This window comes from Acanthopagrus latus, chromosome 7, assembly GCF_904848185.1.
Source record: "Acanthopagrus latus isolate v.2019 chromosome 7, fAcaLat1.1, whole genome shotgun sequence".
NCBI classification, from domain to species: Eukaryota; Metazoa; Chordata; class Actinopteri; order Spariformes; family Sparidae; genus Acanthopagrus; species Acanthopagrus latus.
The window spans coordinates 10,622,314-10,645,081 of NC_051045.1; the positions used below are offsets into that span (position 1 = coordinate 10,622,314).

The 22,768-nt window shown below is 40.5% G+C and overlaps 1 protein-coding gene across 2 annotated transcripts; it reads right to left on the bottom strand.

The window, feature by feature from the left end:
- Positions 1 to 268: 268 nt before the first annotated feature.
- Positions 269 to 21,137, bottom strand: cacnb3a (calcium channel, voltage-dependent, beta 3a). 2 transcript variants are annotated; one of them, XM_037104113.1, is made up of 15 exons: positions 20,813 to 21,137; positions 19,915 to 20,007; positions 9,624 to 9,743; positions 8,503 to 8,625; positions 8,292 to 8,407; positions 8,130 to 8,209; positions 8,003 to 8,022; positions 7,490 to 7,567; positions 7,111 to 7,169; positions 6,905 to 7,005; positions 6,670 to 6,821; positions 6,487 to 6,582; positions 5,724 to 5,894; positions 5,454 to 5,499; positions 3,046 to 3,152 (listed from the first exon to the last, which is right to left on the bottom strand). In XM_037104113.1, the coding sequence occupies exons 1-14, from the start codon at positions 20,891 to 20,893 to the stop codon at positions 5,470 to 5,472; spliced, it is 1,320 nt and encodes a 439-aa protein (XP_036960008.1). In that variant the 5' UTR covers positions 20,894 to 21,137; the 3' UTR covers positions 3,046 to 3,152; positions 5,454 to 5,469. The 2 variants fall into 2 exon arrangements, with proteins under 2 accessions (XP_036960007.1, XP_036960008.1); XM_037104112.1 differs by lacking the exon at positions 5,454 to 5,499 and having other exon boundaries at positions 269 to 3,152.
- Between the last annotated feature and the right edge of the window lie 1,631 nt (positions 21,138 to 22,768).

The following is a 22,768-nucleotide window of genomic DNA, read 5'->3' on the forward strand; positions in this document are numbered from 1 at the left end:
ATTGACGAATTTAAATTATGACAACATTAACTGAAAATGGGTCAAATGATTTTACACTTCTTCCTAAACAGCATAGATGCAACAAGTTTTGTGGCAAGTCATCAATTCCATATAAAACCTCAAATGTGAACCTTGTTGTGTTTAAAAACAAGAGGAAAAGTCAGGGAATCACTGAGGAAATTAGGATTTTACCTCCCAATCTTGAACGAAAAGTTCATGGCGAGTAAACATGGTGCAGTAAAGTGAAAGACAAAAACGACTCAAACAATTAAAAGTACATAAAATGTCATGTTTATTTTGTTTGTCATATTTTTTTTTAACTTAGCATTGTAAATCTATTTTCAAATAGAAAGCATTCTATACAGCATCAGGCAGGAAATGTCTCACTTTTTACACATTTGCTGTCTCTTTTGATAAATAGAGGGAAGAGGCGTGTTGGGTCACGCTAGCACGCTGTGGTAGTCTGGTGGATACACGGTTATATTTAGTGCAGTTATTGCATTACAAAGCAACCATCCCAAAAAAAAGTAGTGCAATTTTTTTTTTTCTCTACTCACACAAAAAGAGGAAGTCCAGATGGTCTAAGGCGTTTTAAAGTTTTTCAATGTTAGGCTTAGTATTGCATACAGAATAAGACAGAGGAAACTAAATTATAACCCTTGTAAAAATTGTGCTTCATAAATTGAAAAAATCTCAACTGCTTTTTATCAGTTGCTAAATTGGTCCGCTTTGAAAAACATACTCTGCCAAAATATAATGAAAATAGCTAATTGGTGAACTAAGACATGCAGGGCTTTAATAATTCACTTGTTCCTTTTCATCACAAATTAAAAAAAAACAAAATAAAAATCATAGGCCTGATCTGGGACAATTTGTAGTGAGTGACTTTTTAAAAGTGCATCGACCAGTGTCCAGCCAATATTGTGGAAGAAAATTCCCCAATATTAAAGTACATTGTGAATAAATAAACTGATGCATTCTGATTTTTTTTTTTGAAGTTATAGTGTTGTTAGTGGTGTGAGGAGTGAGTAGCCCCAAAGACAAGACTATCACTACAAGACATCGAGGAGAATCAAAATCAATGCATTACTAAAATACTTAACTGTAAAAAGAATCAGATTTTCATGCAACACTTGCATAGATTTTTTTTCTTTTTTTTTCAAATCATGCTGATTTTTTTTCTCTTCAAAATATACAGAACACTAGATAGAGATAGAGAGAGAGAGAGAGAGAGATAGAGAGAGAGAGAGAGAGAGAGAGAGAGAGATACCTGTGAGACATGGAAGCAGTAAACCAGTAAATTCCTAAAGCCGGCTGTTAACGGTATCGACACTGTGCGTGAACGAAAGCAGGTCACTGCTCGTCAGCATCACGTCCGAGCTCATCGTCGTCGTCGTCATTGGCTAGAAAACGGTGCAGGAACGGAATGACATCGTGTCACGGGTGCTACGAGTCCTTCAGGAGCACGACACATTCGTTTGATGGAGCTGAGCTGCGATGAGTGTGTAGGACTTTACACCTGAGGATCTGCCTTGGTTAAAAACCGAATCGACTGTTAAAACTGCAGAACACAAAACAATGTTTGGCAAAAAGGACGCACAAAGGGGGGCGGGAGAAGTGTAGAAACTGTGGATGCTACAATCAATAACGTGCTACAATCGAATTACAGGGCGATCGGTTGGGGGTCGGAGACACCGGGTGGTGCTTTGGAGGTGCAAAAGGCATGCAAGCTTACATTCTCTGAAGCCTGGATTTGAAGAGGAGCTGCAGCTGCGCAGCGTGTGCTTGACAAAATGTGAATGATTCGATGTAAACAAGCAGGTTGGCAAATATTTCATCCATTGAAAGATAACATTCCCTTTTCTCGTTGTGTTTACATTCTCTGTGCGAGTTTTTCAGATTTTGTAGAGGTGTTAAGAGAGTGATTGTGCAACAGCAAAGACAAGCGATGCCCAGGACGTACTGTACTGTACTGTGGGTGACACTGACGCCGTACTGCTTACTTACATTGTGAGACTCAGTCTGATTAACTGCATGTGTCTCCCACCTGCCGCACGCCGCCTTCAGAGTACAAACTGACTCAACACATGGATGGCAACATTTCTCTGAAACAACAAACAAGTCCATATTAACAAAATCGAACAAATATAGTAGCAATGAAACAAAACCGGGCGCCCATTCAGTATATACATTGTAATCAAATGCATTACTATTTCCCATAAATGGATTCAACAGTAGACATTCCTACATTTTAGTTTATCCGTAAAGGTCATTCACTTCCTGTTCTGACGTAAATGTGCAAATAGTCTTAAAATAATTATACTCATACATGCAATAGTAAAGAGTTTAAAAGTCTTAGGAATTTTAAGGCCAGTATATGAGACATCCTACAATAGAGAAACCTTTAGGCAAAGCAGCTAAAGTTTGAGTTTGCGTACAGCTGGTAGCCTGAAACCTTTCCATTGCAGAGGTGAGTAGCCCTGTTGACTTTTATCTGAATGTGGCGAGGTCGTTACATCCCCTCGCTTTAGATAAACTGGGAGTCTGGAAGAGTGCGGCTGGAAATTCTTTGAACTAAACACACATGGGCGTCTGCTTAGTAAACTGGGCAACTGTTTCTCTGATTTAAGCTTTTTTGGGGGGGGGGCGACTTTTTTCATCTCTAAATTGTTTGGGAACGGTTCGGAGGGCTTGGGGCGATCTCGGTGCTGATCTGGAGGCCAGGTCGGTCCTCAGTAGGTGTCTCGGGGCCAGGGGCGGCTGCGCTGGCGGTTGTTCCTCTGGTTGTGACCTTGCTGAGCTTCACGCTGGAGCAGCCTGTCCTGTGACTCGTGCCCGTTGGCACTGTGGGCACTGCCTGTGTGCCCACGGTGAGGGGGGTACATGTCCCTGTAAGTGCGAGCATGGCAGGGGGAGGCGTACTCATCCTCCTCCTCTTCCTCCTCCTCTTCCTCCTCCTCCTCCTCTTCTTCGTCCTCCTCGCCCCCCCTATGGCACGGGCTCCCCCTCTGGCCGCGAGACAGGGAGTCGCTGGCCTCGTCAGACGGCATGAGACTGTCCTGCTCCAAGGGGGAGTGGGCCTCCTCGCCTGCCTCCTCCTCCTCGTCACCCTCCAAGCCCACCGCCTCACGAGGCTGCGGCTGGTTCTTGTTCTGGAGGGTTTGAGTAGTCATGGAGGAAAACAAAGAAAGAAAGAGTCAGAAGAAAGCTCAACAATATCTCAGAGAGAAACTTTTACTTCTATATATATTCTATATATATTCAGACAGTTTTTCATAGACAGCAAACACACACAGCGCAGACAAAATAATGCAAACACGACATGAAGAAGGACTTTGAAGGGTCAAATCCACCTTAAAACAACGCTCACATGTGTGTTTGTGCATTGTGTGTTTTTGGCTGAATCGTTTTGAACATTAACACAAAAAAGTGACACTATTCACAATCCCAACTGAACCACATGCATATTAGTACTTAACACGTGACCTTTGGCAGCCATGTTTCACATCTATCATTACTGAGGTATAACTGTCACATTCACATGTATGTTGTCGTGTTTTTTTTTTATTTTTTATCTTTACTTGGTTTAATGAACAATATCCAGATATTTACTGTGTTTTTCCTACTCAAGTTAGTTTTATATGCATGCAATAATCTCTAGCATTTGTTATGTGTGTTGTTTTTTAAATGTCATTTCAGTATGGCAAATTGTAAGGAGTATTTTTCTATTAGTGTGGAATTATTTATATAACCATTTAAAAGTAGATATCAATGAATAGAATCAAAACCTGGAGAAAGAATCATAGCAACCAGAAACTTTTTCAGCTGAGATATTGGCTTGTCAATATTCTTTAAAGACAGCCTTAAAACGTTTGATTATATTCCTCAACTTCCAAATAGCTGAGATAATTACAAGCAATGCAAGACAATGGCACTTACGATGACAGTTAGTAGCATTTGTCAGCTATAAATCAGATCTGACAATCAGCACCTGGTAGTGAATCACAAAAGGAATCACAGCTTCCTTTGATTTTACCAGCAGTGTTTAGAGAACATTGGAGCAGTGGTTATAGCCATCAAGTAAGCATCAGAAATAAGACAGAACAGTACAATATATACAACATACTGGGTATGGAGATAAGGATGTTAATAATGGGCATGCAGCAGTGATTTCAGTGTGACAAAGTCTCTTCAAAGTCCTTTTTCATTAAAGGTGTCATTTCTAAGAAATGGCCAAAATTCAAATGTAGCTCCAAATCTATAGGGGGCAGCAAAACCGCTTACTGCTGCTTAATATACTAGACTTACTCTACTGGCTGCTGTTTGCAAGCTAGTAAATAATATACACCGTAATGCACTGAACTGAACTCAGCCCAACTCAAGTGGTCCTATCAGCTGACGAGAGTTGCCCTCAGATGAGGGGAGTCACTGCGTGCAACTGGGCTCAGTGAACCAGCTCCCAAGTGGCCATGGCCATTTTGTTTATGTCGAGTTTGAATGAAGTGAATTTTACGATTAGTTAACAAGGGAGTCCGAGTTTGGTAATGGAAAGAAACAAGCTAAATTCAGAATTCTGTGTAGTATTTTCTGTCCTGACATTATCAGGGTTTCTTAGTCACAGCTGGCTTTCCTATCGGACTGTCGCCTCTTGCAGTAAAATGTAGTACATCGGGGCTAGCTGGTTAGCATGCTTACTTGAGCAGACATCTCTGCAACCCAGTAGAGATGTCCTTGACATAACATCACTACTGTTGTTTTCTTCACATGCTGTTTTAAACACAAATTCTGGCCATTTCTCACAAATGACTGCTTTAAGGGTTCACACTGTTTTGTCTGTGTGTATACAGATCGATACTACAGACAGCAAACAGAAGAAATGCCGGTGAAACAGGTGAATGGATGGTCAGGAGGTTACATTTGGACATAAAATGTTATTGCACAGATGTTATGGTCTCTGCCTATTGTGGTGTAAATTATGCACTTAGACCAGGTGAATACATTATTAAACCATTGATCAGATGCCTTTCATTAGCATTCAAGATAGCATCATCTGCCACTGTGAGCCGGGGCACCATTCACAAAGCATGCTTGGGGAACAATCAACGCTGTTTGAAAAATAGAGAACAACGGTCAGATTCTGACATTTCACACAACCGTTTTTATTACTTTCAAACATGACGTGCGTAATTAAAGTGTTTACATAGAAGCTGCTTTGTGAACTTTTTCCCAGAAAGCTTGTGGAGCAGTGATTCACCTGAGACCATCAACCAAAGGAAAAGAAGGCAGGATGCAGTGGAAGAAAAACACGTCGTTTTTTTTCTGTGGTGAGATCTGAATGAATAAAATGCTGTTCATTCACTGTCTCAGCCGCTCTGCCGTGTTCAAGTGTCGGGAGGAGTGTCAGAGGGGATCGTTGGGGTTGAGAGTGCAAATATATAAACCCTACTACTCACCCCATTTTGTAAGCGATCATTCAATTAATTCCTGTGTTTCAGAAAACTGCAAAGATGTTAAGCATGGATGAGTGAGAGGACAGACAAGACAACTGGAGACAATCAAACAAAAACAAAGGAGTGAAAATCTGAGATGAAGAGCTGGTAAAGACATTGACAACATACAACGTGTTCAGAACATGATTCCTACTCAAGAGCCTTAAAAAAAGTATCGAAACAGTATTGCTTTCGCACTCTCCTGCTTTTTTAAACCGATGAGGACAAACTCACCTGTAGGCTAGAGATGGCAGAAGGCGGGGTCATCAGACTCTGCTCCAGTAACGGGTTCAGAGGCGTGTTGCCTGGGAGGTGAGTGGCACGCCAGTAGACCTCCATGTATTCAGCCAAATGCTCACATGCGTCTTCCAGCTGGTTCTCATCCAAAATGACATCAAACATATCCTACAAGTCAATAAAAAGAAAATAAACAGCAAGATTTACACAAGTTTACATCCAGCAGCTGAAAAAAACTAAATAGACTGGCAATACACTTTTTTGCTGAAGTAAGCATTCTGAAGTAAATACCGATTGCACAGTGTGATGGCTTTAGAAAAATGACACTATCCGCTTAACGATTGCATCCCCTATAAACCACACTTCTTCTACGATATTTGATCCGCAAACAGACAGGATTTTTCCCAGAAAAATGACAGTTACATTTTGACACAAAGGAAGTGCATCTGCCATTGCCAAACTGAAACAGGAAGGCTCACTATCCCCAGGTAATGGTGGAATGATGGGAATGAGGCTGGGCTTTAAAGTCACCCAATCCTTATCAAGACCAAGTGACAGACATTGCTTCCCTGGAGCCACGCTGCTAGCATGACAAAAAAATAAAGAACAGCTGTTTGTGGTAGGTGCTGCACACATGTCTCCCGCTTCTTTACCTTGTAAATAAAATTTCTTTATACACAATAATGATATTGTACAGGTTGATAGGGGTCAATGAAACATTACAGCAGTAGAAAGAAACCAAGCCGCTTCCTCCACTCACAGGGGGGCACTGAGAGAGTTTGTCTGCAGCCATCATCTGCACATTCAGGTGCTTGCTCTGAGACTTCCCCCTGGATTTGACGAGCCTCTGGAGCACCTGACAGGAAGGTAAAACCAAAGTTAAAGGTCAAGGGAAATGAGGCAGCCTGAATCCAATGTTTGTGACAGAGGTAATCTGCTGTACCTTTGGTGAGGAAACTTTGACGTAGACAATAATGGGTGCGAGGGAGGTTTTGGCTAGCTGGGCGGGATGGTTGATGGTGTCCGCGTCCAGAATCACCAGCTGCAGGGTTTTGGCGAGCTCAAATATCCTCTCAATCTCACTCTGAACCTCCGCTGCACAGACAACACACATTTTGTGAGTCTCATTGCTTCTTTCTACCAAAAGACTGTTTTCATGCTGACATAAGCGTGGTTACCTAGGCTGGAGCGAGTGTTGGATCTCTCCATTATGGGTCTTTTGTTGAGGACGGATCTCTTGGCTAAAGACAGGTCGGCAGTTACACGGGTGATTGAGATTCTGCAAACAGTCGTAAAGAGGAGAAATATGCTGATCAGATTCATTGGAGTCCCGACTTTCCACAGCTGCAGAGATCATTCTGTCATCTCTCCATTTTTTACTGACCTTCCCTCAAATCTGTGTTTCAGGAAGTCAAAAAGAGCTTTCTGCATCATATCCGTCACCTGCTCGGGAGGATAATAACAGAGAAACAGGCATCAATTCATCCAGACAGAAAAAAGGATTACACAAAATGTACACAACAGATTTCCATGAAACCCGGATGGAGGATGGAGTGCAATTCTAGTTAAAGACTGTTAACCATTCCATGCTGCTAATAGTTTCATGTATGTATATTGAGAAAATGCAGGCATATCGAGAAAACTAGATACTGGACTCAAACAACAAAAACAGCGGTGCGTGAACGGGTGAAAACACAGAAAAAACAGTGCAGTGTGAGGTAGTCACTCTCTGTCTGCTGGAGGTGAAATGGGGAGAGTCTGACCTCATAGCCCTTCAAAGATGGTCCCACGAGGACCACCGGCCTCATAGAGGGCACCACGTCGTAGGGGGGGACGTGTTCCTGCCAGAAATAGGGGAGGACGAGGGGAGAGGGATGAAGAACAGAGAGCGTGGGTAAGAAACGATGGCTGCCGGGTTTGTTGGCTGTGCTTCTCAGCGTGTCTGGCATGTATTAGTAGTAATAATGATAATAACATGTAATACTGCTACAAAAACCTATTATACCGCCTCCTACATGCACAATCCACAGTCACACCTGTCTCAGTTGTGGTTTATTGATAAAGTAATAAACTTATAAAAGCTTGTTTAAACAATATTAAACTAATGTCACTGTACTACTTCAGTCAATAACAAAAAACATTAAACATAAAACAATGTAAAGCTTTTAAGAGGAACCAAATTAAATGCTTTTTAAGACTTTTGAGCCTGCAGATATCCTTAAAGTCCCACACTACTTATTATGAGCACATGCATATCATAAAGTGCAAAAACCTACCTGTTTTTGCTTCTGTTTGGCTTGTGAAAACAAGAAAATAACAGTCAATGAAAGGAAAAATAAAATACCAGAGAGCAGAGAGTTGTTTTTATTCCAGCGTAAATACTGAAAGACTTGCAGTACTTACATTCACCTGCAGATGGTGGTGTGGTCCTCCAACCTCCAGTCACCATGTCGCCTAAACTAGAGGAGTTACCCCCTGTTTTCCTGCACCAACAACAACAACACCAAGTTATCAAACTTGTTCTGTAGGAAAGAGTCCTCAGAGGAGCTTGATGTGATAACCGACCTTTGTTTCTGCTCCTGTTTGAGTCTCATGGCCTCCAGTCGTAGAGGGCTGGGGATGAAGGTGATGTCCGCTCCTTCTTTTACTAGCCGACCGATCCACCAGTCATTGTTATATTTCTGTTGAGTTCAGAATTTCAGAACAGAAGTTTGTCACGTATATGTTATAATGTCACACATCGGTTCATTATCAGTATCAACAGATAACCACTCACTTCTTTGATGTGCAGGAAGTCTTTGGCATCAAAATTGACTGCAGCTCCTTGGACGGGACAGTCCTCATCCAGAGCTCCACAGTAACTCACATTTGTCTTTACTGCAAACGCTACAGGTTTGGACTACAGCCACGATATAAAAAAACATGAGTAAAAACACTTGTCAGTATTCAAACCGGCAATGTAAACGTACAAAGGAATGAGCAGTAAAGGTTTGAACTATGCTCATGAGTATGGCCACTTGACTGGACTTTAACAGACTATTTACTGAGATTTCAATTTTAAAAAAAATGTAGTTCTCAGCTAAATGAAGGTTATCGCAACATAGATATGTATGATTACAGTAAATAATTTCTGGTGCTGTCCACACTCAAGAGACTACACTGAGTGTATAGTACAGAGGAGGACAAAGGACTGATAGAGAGCTTGGTGCAACATGGTGCCGATAATGTCAGCAGAACCGAAGAATTTGTGTTGGACTACTGCTCAAGAGAAACAAAAAACAGTCAAATTCCTTGTATGTATTCACATGCTTAGTCAATGAAGTTGATTCTTTTAGAGGCTACACATGATAAAACATGGATGCTTCACATACATCTTAAAACCAACAGAATAGAAGATCCATACAATCACTACAGTTTCAACGTGGACACCCATTAGTGTCAGCGATTATATATAAATAGAAAACATGAGCAGAGCTTATGACTTGGCCTCGACGTGGGACTGGTTGGTATACACTTGGGACTTTATAGCCAAGATTTGAAATTGACTTTACTTTTTTGAGGTTTGCCATCAAAACAGCATTTTGGCTGCAGATCAACAGTAGATTTAACTGTTAAATTTGGCCTTAATTCTTTACAAATAGTTGGGTTAGAGAAGCTGGTTAGATGGTTTATGTGTAGATGTGTATCAGTGATAAAACAGAATGTGTTTTACTTGTGTGATGAAGTGTGCATGGCAGTTGGAGGATTCAGATCTCACCAAAAAGTTTGGCACATGCTGCTGAGTCCTGCACATCTTACACTGAACAGTGAGGCTTCTGGAAGATCTGAAGACTTCACTTGTACATATTTTGACTTTACAGAACTGTACATGGCAGTGTAAATCACCGTATGATGTACCTTAGCTCTGTCGAGCTGCAGTTGTGCCTGGCGCTCGGCTTCACGCCGATACGCCTCGCGGTCCTCCTCTGCTGACAGGTCTGAATCCGACGGTCTACTGGTGTACGAATCAGCCGACCCCTGTTAGGAGACAGAGAGATGGACATGGAATAAGACTATCAATAATGTCTGCAGAATTTAAATCAAATATTTCATAACTTACATTCAGATCATCTAATCATGCAGAGATTACCGAGGTGCATTACTATGAGGTTACACAGTTAGATCTACTGGTTCTGTTTATACTTCTGCTTTCATCTGTTTTTCTGTTCCACAGTCTTTGTGTGCAGGTGTGCATGCAAATGCGTGTCTGTATTCATGAACACATTCATGTGTGAGCCTGTGTGTATCTGCAACACAAAGCTTTGCTCTCCCACACCAGCCATCTTCTGGTAGACCAAATATAGCACAAAGGAGGCAACTGCTTCCTCTTCTCTCCTGCTTGGCCCCACTCCATTCCATCATCCCCCACAGTGCAGCACATATACATCCTTTATTTCCCTGTTTATTCTCCAAGGACATCTCCTCATTAGCAAAATATATGGTGGCTATCATTTTTCATTGTACACGGTTTAAGGACGTGTCCCAGGGATGGCTAGGACAGTATGCTGAAAGCAACAGATAAAGCACACAGAGCGACATTTTACACAATGGAAATGGTGATAGTAATAGGTGCTGTTGGCTTTTATGCAAAACCTGTTAGGTTGTATCTCTTGTGGTTATTTTCTTAAATGTCCATATGTTGTAGAGCTGAAACATTCAGTTGTTTACATGATCAGTAGAAGATTAATCAGCAAATATTCTAATAATCATTCAGATCTTTTATGGAGCAAAAATGGCTAAATTTAACTTCTAGTTTGTGAAACGTGAAGTTTTTCTTTTTTGAAAATAATTCGTACTTTGCCTGCTGGTAGACATTAAAGACATTAAAAATAACACTGAAAACTCTGAAAATTATTCTGGTATTTCTATGACATTTGTTTTTGCTTTTGCTGAAACAAATAATCAACTAATTGGGAAAATAATCAGTTAATTGATAATAAATACAATTGTTAGTTGCAACTATAATACAGATATGTATGCATGCTAAATTAATCTTGTTTCAAACTCAGCTAGTAACCATCATGCTGTTTTCCAAAGAGAAAAACATGGAAGAGAGAGGAAAATGAAGTGTTCTAGATGCATTTTGAGTCTTGTATGTGTGTGTGCGTGCTTGTGTGTGTGTGAGTGTATGTGTGTGTCGCTCTCCTATATTTGGCATCTTTGGCAACTCAGTCCTGAATCTGTCAGTAAAGAAAACCGCTGCAGCAAAAACAAAAACAAGTCAGGCAAGCAAGAGGTGAGACAGGAGACAAACAAAAAATTAAAAGAATAAAAGAAGTGACGAAGGAGACAGACAATAAAACGTAAATAAAATAACCTGTAAATAAAACCTGTCACCGGTATCTCCAGTATTCATAATTGCATTCATGTATACAAAGAAGATAAAGCAAGATGTACAGAAACCAAAAAGAAAAAACAGCACATAGTACAGTTTTCACTTTGGTTTCCCTCTCCTCCAGAGTGCAGTGACTAAGTCCTGGTCATCCATCTTACCAACATATACAAACGAATCCTCTGGAGGACCAATTAGCAACAGCCCAACAAAAGGAAAGTCAGGCTAAAAATACAAAAATAAAGTGCCCAGATATGAAAAACCACCACCACCTTTGCTTTCCCTGCACTTCAGAATGCATATATTTAGTCCAAAATAAATTTGTATCCACAATACCACTTCAAGTCCCAGAGAAACGGCGAGCGGACACCTCTCCTCCTTTATTTTGTGTGTGTGTGTCTATGTTAGATAACTAGATCTGATTTCTAGCACTCACAAGCTCTGCAAGGCAACACTGCACCAGCGCCAGAGCAGCGCTGAGAGAGAGAAAAAGGAGGGTGAGGAAGAACGGGATAGATAGAAAGAGAGACAGAGAAGGAGGGGGTGAATATCTTTGACAAGATACACTGAAAAGAGAAGGATGTTTACGAGGACGCAGAGTGACTGAAGGATGGTTGGAGAGACGAGAGAGGTATACACGATTTATACGACAAGATAAAGCAAGGCTATCTCAGAGAGAAGATGAGATTAGAACATAATAAAATGCCATGAAGGAGTGGAGAGAGACCTAGATATCTATCCTCATCGTAGATGGAGGAAAATAGGGGAAACACAGCAGGAGGGGGGGAGGAAAAGGACCGTGACCATGAGAGACAGAGACACACGGATAGAGACGGACGGATAGAGCTGCATACCTGGCTGATTAGGAGGACGGCGCTAGAGCCTGATAAAGACATGAATCTGAATTTTCTCACTGTAACCACTTCCCTGTCTTCACTGGGAATGCACGCAAGCACACAGACATAAAAGTGGAATAAACATGGTGGTGGGCGCAGGGGAAAGGCGTTATGTCAGAGAGCTGTTTAATGATGTTCGAACACAGAGAGCTGCCTCGGCTGTGATTGCCATTAATTATTAATGTTTGGACAAGAGGCTGTGGACCTCTGTTGCACAATCTTTGTCCTGGACACTTGTGTTCAAAAAACAAAAACCAAAGTTACCACCATTGAACAAAAAAAAAAAAATCTACTGTTTGTATTTTGGCTGTGAAGCCAAGCTGCAATGCAGAGTGCAACAATGTGAGTACATCCTTATCATCTAGTCTGAGAATGTCTTGTTTTCTTTTTCTTTTTCTTTTTTTTACGGCTAATGTCCCCGTCTGGGGGCTAAATTTAACTCTGTTCCTTCCTATTCAGCTTCTGTGATTATTCTTCACACACTGCAACACTGATGGCCTCAACTCCATAGGGACGGGCCAACGAGGAAGTGTGTCATCCAGCTAGTCCGTTTCACAAAAGAGAACAAGTCATCCTACAGTCTAGGGACAGAGTGGTAGGGAATTTCTGCATCTATTTTGATTTTACATCCAAATGTGTTCTCGTTGTTTTTTAGCAGGACATGTAGACATGCCATCACCTTGTATAACTATGGGTGAATTAAGTGATTAACCATGGAAGAGTGATGTATACGTCAACTTTAAAGCAACACTCCTTGATTGAAAATGAAAATAAAAAGGCAAGATTGGAAGGCACCAATTCCAAATTAATTGACAAGCCTTTCAACACAAGGACACAGGACGTTAACCTGTACGTTTTCTGATGTTATTAAACCTCTGATAATTGATTTTTGGTCCATTCTGGATGGAGATGGAGTCAGCATGAAGAACACAATGTGGTTCATCAGCTACTAAATGTTAACAAGTTGCTAACTTTGTCTGCTGTTTGGTGCTGAGCAGTAAGTCACAGTAGGTTTATCCAGTTCTATCAGAAAACAGCTGCCTGTTGTGGTCGAATACAAGCTTAGAACGAACCAAAACAGTCAAAGTTAGGGGTGGTAAACCAAAACAATGAGCTAAAAGAGGCTCAAAGGCTCCATAAAAACCTACAGAGTTGTGATATTTCTTGGTGAGTTCATTACTACAGTTTGAGCAGCACCTCTCATAGCACACATATTAAACTGAGCCATTGTTAATATACATAAATCGAGTATAGCCACAATAATTTAGAGCTTTCACTGTGAACATTCATGGCACTCCGCCATTAAATACATCTTAATTTCGCTCAGATAAGATGGAATCCGACCCGGTGACAGTCAAACGTCTCACTGATGGTCTTGTTTGCTTATGTATGTCATACAGAGGCATCAGTATTAATTTGAAACTGTTTCATTATACATTGAATGTCTCTTGTTTATATCAATAATGTTTGTGAACCCCTCCAATTATACCCTAAACTCAAGTTACATCTGTAGAAAAAAGTGAAGAAAATATTGGACTTAATGAACCAATGAGGTGCTGGTGTTTACCATCCCCCCAGAGTTAGATGAGGGTCGACATGTTGTCATTCACTCAGTTTGATCTGAGTTTTTAAATTTTTCTTGATAATAGGGTTCTTTGAAAAAAAGGAAAAAACTGCCTTTGCCTTTCCATTATAATCACTCTCAGTGGAAAAAAGTGGAGCAAACATTGGAGTCAGAGGCCATGACTGTTACAACTTCTAGATAAGCCACTGCCACACTAACAAGCATCAACATGGAGACAGCTTCAGAGACATTTTTTGCTGCATAGCTGTGAGAAACTTCCCATTTTAAGAGTCACTGACATGAATTTAAGACCATCAAACCCAGTTACAGTTGTTTTTGCACAGCCAGTATTCATGTTTGAATAAATGAGAAAGGAGTTGTATGTGTGTGTATTATTTACTTACTTAAAGACATTTTATCTACCTTTGACATGTTGAATGATGCCAGTGATAACATGCTGATGTTTTTCATCCATATTGTTTATCATAATCATTATTTTAGTTAAGTCAGTTAGAATGCTAATGATGATATTCAATTAGGGGTAGGTTTTGTCACCTTAATTTACAGCAAGACATTTTTAGACTTTTATTTGCTGTGATGGTATTATCACTGTGTTACAAAAATAAAAGGGATTGGTCATCTCACAGCATTTATTTGGAGAAAACCCAACATATGTTTTAGTACATTTGTCTACAACTTGTCTATAAGTTACATTTACCAACAGACACATCATGATGGATCACGGAGCAAAAAAGCTTCTGTGTAATTCCACATCTAACCAACTACTCTGGTTATTTAATCGCCTCCAATCAAGGCTTAACGTTCAACCAGTATCTCTTGACTGTCTCTTAATACTAAATACAGAGAGAGAGAAAAAGGATTAATACTAAATATTTGCATTGCTCCAGCGTGCAACAATAGACAAAAAATCTTTTTCTACATTTGAAGTTGTTAACAGCCTTTCTTTGAGATTGAGTTTTGAAGCACATTATGCTTTTTATGTTGCTGTCCCTTATCAAGAAAGCAGTTCAAAGTAAAATGGTAATCGCTGTTGGGGGGACATCTTCATGGAAAATAAAGTTAATCCACTGGGTCTTCACTCCCTCAGATGGTGGGAGTAGATGAAGACAATTCTTGCAGACGAAAGTTGGGTTGGGTTTGTGTTGGTGAAATCGGCGTTAGCTAGGAAAACAGTAGTTACTGGATGTAACTTTAGTTCTCTGACTTTATGTTTAGCCCTTTAGCTGCAAGTTAACACATCTACAGTAAAGCACACTATTGTTAATACATTAAAAAATTTATGACTGCAATTCGAAATCCACGTTGTACCAGACTGTCACACCGGTGATGTTGATGAAAGCGCTATAGGCTACAGCCCACCGCTATGCTGAATGAACAAAAATCAAAATTATTACAATTCACCCTCTTGCAGTCTGGACCAAAGTGATGAACCAACAGCTTGACATACAACATCCTAGAGCCACAACACAAGCATGGCCAAAAATGATGGGTACCTGGAGAGCAGAAGAAAACTCAATTATCTAACGGCTGGTAGTGATGTCAAGTATCCATGGTTTTTAATAAAATGGATTAAAAAATGGAATACACTCTAAGCTCCTTTTGAAATAATATAATCTAAAAATGCAAGGAGTGCATGCTAAGGCTAAAATCAGATTTCTTTGCCTTTATTTGCAGGAAGAAGATTCTGCACAACAGCAGAATATATTATTCAGGAGGCTGAAACACCTTTCCCTCAGAGCAAAAAAAAAAAAAACCTAAAAAACTGCAAGCTCCAGCGATTTGGAAATCCAGCAGCCAAATATCCAATTTCAAAAAGTGTTCGATTAACTGTGCGGTCATAATTCAATGTCAGCAAGTTACACATGCACGGAGCTCTCTGATACACAAAGCAATAAATCACTCCATGGTTACATCAATCTCAAAGTCAAGATCAGACGTACTGTGTGTTAAATTGATCAATCACGAGGATCAGCGAGGAACCGCAAAGAGCGAAACATGGGATGACGGTCGGTAATCAAAAAGTAAAGCAGGTGAGGGGATGAAAGAAACAAAAGCATCTGTCGAAAGAGGGGAGGCGATGTGAGGGAGGAAGACAAAAGAGCACAGAGAGCGGAGTGACGACAACATGATGGAAAGAGAAGTTTCAGACAGGGAGAAGAAGAAGCTGACTGTGTTGTACTTACTCAGTTAATGTTGTGATGCTGCCGCTGATGGTCCCTCCCTCTCTACACACTACATGCTGTAAAACGCAGACTGACTGTACCGTGTCCCATCCCCTAACCAGGGACGACCTGCACTGGAGCAGACACTGGCAACACCTTCTTTTCTATTCTTCCTACCCCACCTCATCCCACACACACACACACACACACCCACTTACACACGCACACCCACTTACACACATGCACGCACGCACACACACACACACACACACACACACACACACACACACACACACACACACACACACACACACACACACAAGCTTTTGCATCACTTGATCAAATCACCTCTTTAAATTTACATCCCATTCTCAGTAATGTAAGTTCAACATGCACAGGTAGAGAGAGGAAACAGAGGAGAAACTGCTGGTAAAACGACAACACAGCTCCAGATTTCTCCTCCTGCTTCTCATATCCTACATACAACACATACATCTACACATATGGCAGCATACTGCTTATTGTATCCTGCTGCAGAAATGAGTCATACTCCACTGCTCCTCCATAGACACCCCACCCCTATCACAGACAAGAAACTATCTGCTCCGTGTGTGAATTTCACTCCTTCTGCATTAAACACTTCATATCACCTACGGTTGTTGTGCGTGCAGGGTGAGGGTAATGATTGAAAAGAAACTAAAGGTGCTCGTGTGAACAATGAACCCACATATCACATCGCCTGAGGCCTTCAAAATGAGCATCATGAATATTTTAAGCCGTGCAATATTCTCAGGGAATCTGGAGATTGTCATTAAGCCCCCCGATCAGGATAACTAATGTCCCCCTCCTGAAGAAGATGTCTGCTCAGCCGTTTTTTTTCCCCTCCTTCTCACCAACGTCTTGCAGTTGCGCTGCTTCACATTCCCTCATGCCAATGGTGCTCTGCATGAAACAGAGGTATTTTAAATCTCATGTTTGCAGGTGTCCAACCAATGACTCATTACGGAGAGAAATGAGTATAATGCCTCTTATCCTTGAAAGGTTACGAGTGGATTTTAATGTGAACCTTATTTTTACTGTAACATTTCAATATCTTCATTTCAGCTATGATTAAAACTGCAAAAGCAAATTTACTGGCAACAGCTAAGAATGCCTAATATATGCTGGTCCCAGCTTCTCAAAGCTGATACACCAGGCCGCCCAGGCTGTCGGTAAGCGTCTGTGGTCCCGCGGTGTGTCCCGCACGGTTGGCACTAGTCAGCCCTTGTTGGCGGTTTTCATGGCCAACTGAGCACCTAAAATTGGCGGCAGAGCCCGTTAGTGAGCGAAATCACAGTGATTGGCTCTTCAGCTCAGCGAATCAGTGCATCAGAAGAGAAACAAACAAAAAAAGGGGCCGCTGCCGTAGCCATTATTTCACCATTAACTGCAAATTAACATATTCTCGAAGTGACTATCATATAAGTGAGGGCGGTGTGAAGAAACATTGCGTTAACATAACAGCAATTTGTAAACCCGCAGTATTCTGATTTCCTCTTTTATATGACAAATACAGAGTACTGGTGGTATGGAGAGGTATATCCACTGACGCTCTCGACTTTAGTCTTTGTGGTTTAAATTGCAGCTATTTGACATGCAGCAACTGAACAGTCAGGGTGTTTTTTACAAAGCATAGCCAACTTTGGTTGTTTGATAAAATAAACAACATCTCACCAGTTATCCTATAATAATTATTTTCTTCCAAATACAGTTTTCCATTTATTTTACATATCGCAATTTATTTTGCAGAAAAGCGATCACAATGCCAGTTTTTCCCAGTAACATGCAGCCCTACATTATAGCCACATAACTTGTGATTATTTTTGAAATATCTGCAACATTGTCATAATACTGTGTCCTAGTATTTATGAAGTGATTTAAGAAGATTTCAAAATGTCAAGACATATATCATACATTGCAATATAGCAGAAAGATATTATTTTAGGGCCATATCACCCAGCCCTATCAGGCAACAATGATTTTTTAAAATTGTATTTAATGACCATTAACAAGTTTATCAAATTAGTTTCAGAGTATTTTTCTGTTCAATAACTAATCAATTAAATGTTTCGGCTCTAATTTGATTGTTGTAATGTATGTTTTATTCATTAAAAACAACATGTCTGGATTAACAACTTAAAGTGTATACAGAATTCTGTATAAATCCAATAATTGACCATAAAATGAGCAATTAAGTAGCTGAATGAAAGCAAAATCATCTGCAACTATTCATGGTTCTTATGACAAGGATTTTTCACTATTTTATGCTGTTTTACAAACAAAAGTTTGCAAATGTGAGTTAACACTAAAAATAACAAGCTACTAAATAAAACTGGTGATTGTACATCAAATTGGCGCGGCTCAGTTTGGCGAAAGTGCTTAAGTGGAAAAACAGCATTACTGTGCTGAACTGAGTTGAAAATGATTTTGCTTATGAATTTACGTTTTCGTTTGTAAAAAGACAGTTGTTACATTTCATGTTTCAAAAATTACACACGAAATTTAAATGGTTAAGTGACTGTCAGAAATTAGATTTTTGGACAATCAACTAATCAGTGGACAAAGTCTAAGCACCACTTTATTCTACTGAAGAGGGATTTCAAGTTCTTTCCAATCGACCATGTTTTTAGATTTTCAGTGCAGGATTTGGTTGATGAAGTCCAGGCAAAAAATGGTTTCAACACCCCGGGACTTCAACTAACAGCATCTATTAATCTGCAGAATACTAATTTATCCAGAATAGTCCATTTACTGATTAATTGTTCGGTGTACAAATAGTCATAAAACATAAGAAGCCCAACCTGACATGGTTAAATTGTTTGTTGCATTCTAGTTCAAAACCCGAGACAGATTAGTTTATCATCACAAACACAAAATACTGTTTGTTATACTGTTTTACTTGTATTATTACTCAAACTAATGAATTAATGATCAAAATAGCTGAGCAGTAAGTACTCCCACTAATTGATTACTCAACTACTCAATGCAGTCAGTGTAATTATATGATGATGTGTGTATGTTTTGATGTTTAAATGAACTGTCTGATTGTACCCACTCTGGATGAATTAATCAGGACTAACTGGATATTTCAGATATATTCTCCAGACTCTTGTGCAAAAGCCCGCAGGAATAATGAGAGAGAGAGTCTTGTAGTTTCTGTCATTAGTACATCAGGCTCTTTGAGAAGGGATATTTGAATCCTTCCCCGCTCCTAACTTCCCCTCTTTGATGTATCGAGGCTCATGAACCTTGGGGATCTAGCGATTTCGGATGAGCTCTGCATGCAGTCTGTCTGTGGCCCGGTTAAACCTCTTGACTCTTCACAACCTAACTGAACAGGGATCAAGTTCTCCCCTCTCCTGGACCCACTGTGAAACTACAGCCATCTTTGCTCTACACCCAAATCAAATCCATCTTCATAAAAGCAGCACTAAGACGTTAATCAAGACTGGTTTGATATACACCATCAGATCAACTGATCTAGATCAGAGGGTATGATCAACACACAGCCACGAAGTGACAGCGTGAGAGGAATCTGATGCTCAGAATTCCTTTTCCCAGTTTCAGTTGCAGATCTTCTTAAATAACATCGAATCGCCATCTGAGTCTTCGGCACGTGCTTGACCTGAAAACATTAATTAAAAAAACTGGGCTGTGTTGGGATTTTGATGTAACACACTCCCACTTACAAGCAGTCTGCTGCTCTCTAGTGGGCAAAACAACAACTGAAAAACTGAGGAGAAATCTCTGCGGATGGAGATGAAGAGCAGAAACATTCATGTGTTGGATACAAGGATAACAGATACAGAGCTACAAATGTGGTTTATTGTCGCTATTTAGAGTCCAAAAGAGGAACCTCCATTTCCCCAAAATATCTCAAACCTGAACAGTAATCTAGCTGCTGCACCAATGCCAACACAACAATGGAGACACCTGTTCTGTTGGAGAAAGCAACTTTAAACCCTCATAGCTCGATCCAGAGCACAACATGTCCTGTGCTTTCCATCGCAAGTTACAGTTGTTCCCTCTGTGTGATAATCTGCCTGACTGTGATGTGGCAGGGCACGATGTAGCCAACAATGCATGCATGCATAAGGAAAGAACAGCCAACGAATGGCCCCCGGGGGCTTTTTACCTGCCGTTTGATGAAGCTGGATGTTGTGTCAGAGGACGTGCTTCCATCAGAGCGTTTGAAGCGGCTCTTGCGTTTAGGCAACTTCCTGGGCAGCTGTGATGACAGAGACACAGAGAGGAGATGAAACAGCTCACACTACGTGGGTTTTTATCTGTTTTTCCTTATAAAATTCGCTGAAATGTAACCTTACATTTAAGGGAAAAGTGGTGTAAAAGTGCTGCTCTGCACCAGACCAGCGACTACAAGGAGCAGTAGCTTCACAGAAAATTACAGGACTGACTTGATCTATCTGCACATACTGGTCTGTGTAATGCAGGAGACGGCTCTCCTCAGGCCTCTTGTAACACAGTCCATCAATAAGAAAAGCATGGATATTGCGGTGTGTGCTGACAGGCCCTGTAGATTCAGGCTACAGGTGAGTCAGAGTCATTGTCAGTGTGTGTGACTGCCTTTACACCAATACATTTCAGTATACAGCACCAGCCATGTTACTGTCTTCTCCCTTGCATTAGTGAATCGAAAATCAAGGCAGGAAGAGCGATTGATATGAAACATGAAAACATTAATTCTGAATCCATTCAAGACCAGATCTCAGATGGTGATTTGATCCTGTTGGTGTGTATACATGAGTGTGTGTGTGTGTGGGAGATGAATAATAAGCATATGTGAGCCCACTTTATGATCGCACCCTCTGGCTTTTTCACCGATGAAGCATCTATCTGCAGTTTCAGTGAAGGCGGAGGTGAAGAAAAAAAAAAAAAAAGTATTTCGCTGCCAAAACGCGACGCCTCAATTTACAACAACAAGTAGCGAGACATTAAGCTAACCGTTTCTCACTCCACTCGGCGAGGATGATACTCAAGACATGTGAATAAAGAAGTGAAGTGTGTGAATTTACCTGAAAATAGTGCGATTGAGAGCCTGTTTCCACAGCAGACAGTGGGTCTACGGGTGATTTGGACATTTTGACTTGCACCATCTATTGAGAGCGCAGGGAGGCGGGATGCACACAGACATGGGTTACTGGAGGAAACAAGGGACACAAAATACATCTATATGCAGTGGAAGCAGCGGGGAAGCGGCATGCAGGAGCGAAAAAGATGGAGGAGAGGGGAAAAAAGCGACTGATATCCAAAGCTCAAGGCTCGCTTAGCCTCCCGGGTGAAAAAAAAAAATAAAACAAAATATATGTTACGTCGGGGGTGGTGGGGGGGAAATGTAGTTTAAAGCGAGCCGGAAAAATACCGGAGCTAAAATAAACCGTTAGGACTGAAGCGTCATCGCTCGAGCAACCGCTCAGGTCCGTACTAAGTGAGAGTCTCTGCCGGGGGTGTCAAGGTTAGCTTAACCGGCACCGAAATCAATTCACACCGGGATAAAGCAACACGATTTGAATCTGCATGTTTAGAAGACTTTTATATATATATAAAAAAAAAAAACACTGTTTGTGCATGATGTTTGTTTGTTAATTGGGGTTTCAAAACCGCAGTTCGATAAATATGGAATATCCAAAGAGTGGATTTATGAATTCATAGTAAAGGGGAAAAATCTGGGGGAAATCATTTGTGCTTCAGCAGAAAACAGACAGACACACATATTAAGCCGAACTAGTTATTATTCATAACAGTTTTCAATAACAGACTTCTAACACAACTGATAGAGCATCAGCAGGTGTTAGAGCCAAACTGATATATCGACTGGGCAATACTATGATGATATTGGCCAGTCACAGATATATGGGTCGACTGACATGGCTTGCACAGGGTTGGTACCGATACGATTATAAGAAATCAAGGAGAATGAAATCCTTTTTTGGGACCAATATTTATTTGTAAAGTATAGTTTAATCAATCACTGTTCTCAAGTACAATTTTCAGTTACTTTACTTGAGTAAATGCCTGCAACACCCCTCTGGTTAGTCAGAACTGAAGAGGCCTCTTGGGTGAGAGATCAAACAAGCAAACAAACAAAAAAATACATTTTACATATTGTATATTTAAGTATGTAGATATTGTTTACTATGGGTCAACCGATTATCGGCCTGGCCAGTTATCAGATCCAATATTCCAAATGTTCTGATTTGCAGATTCTGTGTTTTTTTTGTTTTATCTGTTTGTCGATAATATATGTTGATTTATAAATGCACTCGTTTTGTTCTGATGCTGTCAGGAAAGTATGATCCAAAACAGCTCAGTGACTGCACCGATTTCCTGTTAGCAGAGTAAACCAACTCAACTGGGAATCCTGGCCTGTGGCGTCTTTATTTAACACATGATAACACCTGTTACACCTGCTTAGGGTAATTTATAATTATTAAAATCCCCAGTGAAGATCGCTTTTTCAGCAGACTGCTGTCATTTTAGACAACACCGTTAATGTTAAACAGATAACACATCCTGCCTACATTACATACGTTTATCACAAGAGTTTGAGAACTGCATTTAAAGGGTCACTGAGGAAATAGTGTAATTATCATCCCATTTATTGATCAGTCAGATTCGAGGAAAGAGAAGTGTTGAGTGGTGGGATGTTACCTTGTGTACTCAGCAGGGGATGAAGAGTACAGATGATTTACTCAGTTAAAAGTAACAATACAACACAGTAAAAATACTCAGCTTTGTAAAAGTTCTTAGATTCGACTGCTAAAAGTGAAAGTGCAGAAAACTGGTCCCTGCCCATGTTTTGCTGTATATGAAGTTTTTGGATGAATAGCTTACAGCTGCATTAATGTGAATGTTGCTTATTGCTGCCTTAGATGTTAAAGGGTGAGCTCATTTTTCGAGAGTTTCACTTACAGCAATGCCAATCATCATATCTTTGCAGTGCTGCCATCCAGTGAAAACCTAATACAAGT